General features: G+C 51.6%; 1 protein-coding gene across 1 annotated transcript in view; it reads left to right on the top strand.

Moving 5' to 3' along the window:
- Window positions 1–842: 842 nt before the first annotated feature.
- The window catches only part of LOC107107525 (chromosome unknown open reading frame, human C16orf78), a gene marked incomplete at its 5' end in the record, with an annotated part of 20,019 nt that continues 16,214 nt past the window's right edge, over window positions 843–4,647 (top strand). Inside the window, one exon of the mRNA XM_015407836.1 lies at window positions 843–947. Within this exon, the coding sequence (XP_015263322.1) occupies window positions 843–947 (105 nt within the window). The remainder of the gene's footprint in view (window positions 948–4,647) is intronic.

Below are 4,647 nucleotides of genomic sequence, written 5' to 3'. Positions count from 1 at the left end.
CTTTAAGACCAAGTTTTATTCAGGTACAAGCTCTCCCTCCTCTGCCAGGACAGATCTGCACGTTCCCCCCCCCCCATAGCTAGCAATCCAAAACAGTCCAGTGGCACCTTTAAGACCAAGTTTTATTCAGGTACAAGCTCTCCCTCCTCTGCAAGGGCAGATCTGCACGTTTTCCCCCCCTCCATTAGCTAGCAATCCAAAACAGTCCAGTGGAGCCTGAGTGGTGGGTGTTGCCTTCTGACACACTTCCGGTGATGTCAGGGGGTGTGGCATATGCAAATAAGTTATGCTAATAAGTTATGCTAATGAGCTCCTGCACCTCTTTTTCTACGAAATGACCCCTGTATATGACTGTGTTACTGAACTTGGCATTAAATATTATTCTTATACATTTTTGTTTATCTTTAGCCAGTGTTCTTTTGTGCTTTGTATCATTTCATGTACGCTGGTTCCCCTTCTTTTTTGGTTTTCAAAACCCAACAGGTCACCATAGGTGACCATGCCTTGATGGCGCTTGACACACTCACATGGCAATAATTCACAACTAGACTTCCTTGTGTGGACTGAGGTGATTGTTACAGTGCGACAACAGCACACCCTCAACCAATGATGGGTCGGTGCAGCCTTTAAATGGCTTTGAAATAATTTTACAGGTTGTCTATAAAAAGGCATCCTTAGTAAGAATGCTGGACGATTCCCTGGAAAATGAAGGCTTCTTTGGGATTGGCTGGCTCTTAAGTAAGAAATCTGCAAGGAAATTTTGAGCACCCCCCCACACACACACACACACCTCACACCCCACACACACAATCCCCAGTCTCACTCTCTCTGTCTCTGTCCAGTTGAAAAAGATCAGGCGATCCCTCGATTCAATGAAGACCATGAATGATAATCTACTGAAGCAAGAGGAACGGAAGGTGAAGCTGTGGCTGAAGAAGCAAGGACAGGTATCCCCTTTGCCCTCCTATAAAACATTGTGCAAGGTAATGGCCATTTTTTGGCCAGGCCGATCAGGGACATTTTTCACTGGTTTCTAAGAAGCCAGGGACTCAGTTCGGACCTAACACACAACACATGAACACGCATGTAGCTGCCTTCGACGGAATCAGACCCTTGGTCCCTCAAGGTGAGTCTTGCCTACTCAGCCTGGCAGCAGCTCTCGAAAGTCTCCGGCAGAGGCCTTTCACATCACCAATTACCTGATCCTTTTTAAAATGGAGGTACGAGGGATCAAGGTTGCCAGGTAACCAGCGGGGAGTGGGGGGGACTTACTGGGCCCAGCAGGGAGGCCCAGCTTATGTACAGTGATGTGTCTTTTTTTGTCACGGCCCACATGATCCGGATTCCGGAAGTGACATCATCACTTCTGGGATGTTGGGGTGACCCCCTGGTATTTGGGCAAAAACTCTATGGTAAATTAGGCTTCTATCATAGAGTTTTTGCCCAAAAACCACAGTGGCACCACTGATATCCTGGAAGATGGGTAATGATGCTGGACCTCCCTCTTTTTCTGGGTGAGTCCCCCCCCTGCTGCGCTTTTGCTCGCAAGACTCTTCAGCTTAGAGGAAACATTGATCCGGAAGTGACATAATCACTTCCGGGATGTTGGGGTGGCCTGAGCCAGCTCATAGTTTTTCAGCCTCCAGCTCACACATTTTTGTCTTAGCTCGGGAAGGATGGCTCCAGGGCAGACTAAATTATGCAGTAGCCAAATGGCTCGCTCACAACTTTGAAGCCAAGAGCTCAGAAAGGAGAATTTTTGCTCGCAAGACTCCGCAGCTTAGAGGGAGCATTGCAGGCTAGGCTAGGCTTAGAGGGAGCATTGCAGGGGATCCCTGCATTCACCAGGGGATCTGGCAACCCTATGTGAAACTGGGATACAGGTTGCAGATGATTTTGTCTTAGCTCGAGAAGGATGGCTCCAGGGCTCACAACTTTAAAGCCAAGATTCAGTTGACCATGCCTGATTCAGTGTTGCCTCAACAAATGTTGGTTTCTTCAGCTTCACCCTGTAACAGAAAGGACAGAGCTCAGAAAGACTTCACAAATTACATGAAACTATGATCAGGATTAGTTCCAGTTAATCAACCAGCTTCAAACCATGGTTACAGATTCCTGTTTGAGAGACCTTAACAAATCATTGTTAGCGGAGTAGGCCGTGTTCAGTCTCACTAACCAGAGCTACCTCAATTCAATCATGGTTTTGGTTGATGTCTGAATGTAGCCAGTATGTACATATAGAACATTCCATCCCACTGTAGACACACAACCAATAACAGAACCCAGGGTTGGGTTATGCAGAAGAGTGGGTGGGACCAGGGCCGGCCCGAGGTTGTCCTGCGCTCTAGGCGAGCGCAGATGCCAACCTCCCGGCGGGAGACTGCCTTCGGCCGCAATCTCCTGCCTGCCAGCCTCACGGCCACCACTTTCCTCTGGGGCCGCTGGGGGTGCCTGAAGTTCTGTCAATGCCCCCCCCCACAACGCTTTGCCGGCTGGCTGGCCTGCCTGCCAGCCACGGGACTGGGTGCACACAGTCTGGAAAAGTGGGGGAGCAGCTCGTGGGGGCGTGACCGCCGCAGGGGGCCCGGGGAGAAAAGCCAAAGAGACCCCCTCCCTCGCAATCCCCTGAGAGGGCACCCCGCCCTCCTCACCCCCCTCTTGTGCAAAGAGCGCTTGGGCACCCGCTTCCCAGCCACCTGGGTGGGGCGCAGTTTGGCATCCCTGAGGGCCAGCGCGGCCTAGGGGAGTGCCTAGCTCGCCTAGCGGGCGAGCCGGCCCTGCCTGGGACCATTCAAAATATAAAAAGCTTGATTTTCAGTAACTGGATATAAGCCTGTAACGGTATATAGACCGATCATATCCCCAAATGCCCTCTTTCCTTTTTACCATATTTTTTGTTACTGAAAATATTAATATCCCGCCATTGTATCCAAAAAAGTCTGCAAGGCAGTTTAACACAGATGTTTTTTTTAAAAAAACAACAACCAGATGTGGGAAAACCTCTGAGCTTGTGCAGAACTGAGCTCAGGGAAAGCAAGCTACGTCTCCCCAAAAGAGTTTTAAATGAATAAATAGTTCAATTATTTAAAATTATTATTATTTAAGGTTCCCCCTCCATTGTGAATTGCTTACAGTGCAGAAGAAGAAGAGTAGGTTTTTATAGCCGGCTTTTCTCTACCCTGAGGAGTCTCAAAGTAGCTTACAATCACCTTCCCTTCCTCTCCTCACAACAGGCACCTTGTGAGGTAGGTGGGGTCGTGAGAGTTCTGTGAGAGAACTGGAACTGGCCCAAGGTCGCCCAGCAGGCTTCATGTGGAGGAGGAGTGGGGAATCAAACCCAGTTCTCCAGATTAGAGTCTGCCGCTCTTAATCACTATACCACGCTGGCTCTGCTATCAGGCCCGTAGCCAGGATTTTTTAAGCCGGGGGGCATTTAAATTTCTTAGTGGGCACTGGCTAATCGAAATAAAGGGATACCTGGCTCCTTCCCCATGCAAGCCACCATTTGGGGACCCTAGCCTGGATGGGAAGTTGTGGGGCCTTACCAGTAAGTCAGGGGGCCTAGCCCCAAGATGACCCACTGTGGCTATGGGCCTGTCTGCTATTCAATCCTATGCAGTATTACCTGGCCTTAGGGCTGCCAAGTGGGGGCGGGGGGCGGATAAACCCCCACTTCGGAGGCCCGATTCCCGCTGTTGTATAGTAACAATGAAATAGGAGCTGCGGTAATTGTAACTGAAAGTATTATTGTACTGTTAGGACTGGTGACGCGGTTGTCTGTGACCAATTTGTGGTGACAGACCCTCTTGCTGTGTAGTGTGTTCGGCGGTCTGAAGCCTCGGAGACGGCCACTGGTACAACATCATGCTTGAGCAGCAGATTCCAGTGCTCTTGGGGAGGGGGAAGTTCAGCGGTGGGCCTAGGCAGAGTGTTAATGGAAGGCCACAGAGAAATAGGAGAGCTCGGTGTCCTTCCAGCCTACGGCCCATCCCAAGGGTGGCTGGCAGTGGGGCCAGGATGGACCCCCTTCCGGCATTGGTGTTGTGCAACGCCAGGTCCATTAACAACAAAGTCACAACCTTACGGGATTTTGTGACAGAACATCAGGCGGACCTGGCGTGCGTGACTGAGACCTGGGTGAGGGAGGGTGAGACCTTGGCTCTCACACAGTTAGCCTCCCCGGGTTACTCGGTCCTTCACCAATCGCGGAATAGGGGGCGGGGGGAGGGGTGGCTATCCTCATTCGGGAGGCTTACTCATTCAGGGCACTCCCGGCGGTAGAGATCGCGGGCTTAGATTGTGTCGGCGTGCTGCTGGGGGCCGAGGAGAGTTTGGCGATTTGGCTGGTGTACCGACCGCCTAATGCACCGGCCAATAGTCTGCCGTCCCTGCTGGAGGCCGTATCAGGCTGGGCGTTGGACCACCCTCGACTAATTGTCCTGGGTGATTTCAACGTCCATGCTGAGAACGCGGCCTCCAGCCGGGCTACGGACCTGGTGTCGTCTATGGCAGCACTGGGACTCTCGCAGTTCGTATCGGCCCCCACGCATCGGGCTGGTCACATGCTCGATTTGATCTTTGCAGCGGGAGTGGAGGTGGACCGGATCACTGCCGAGGCAGTGCCATGGTCAGAGCACCTGGCCCTGA

This window comes from Gekko japonicus, unplaced genomic scaffold (assembly GCF_001447785.1).
Source record: "Gekko japonicus isolate JY-2015 unplaced genomic scaffold, Gekko_japonicus_V1.1 scaffold3419, whole genome shotgun sequence".
NCBI lineage: Eukaryota > Metazoa > Chordata > Lepidosauria > Squamata > Gekkonidae > Gekko > Gekko japonicus.
Note: the sequence above shows the minus strand (reverse complement) of the source record. Positions and strands in the feature narration are given on the sequence as shown.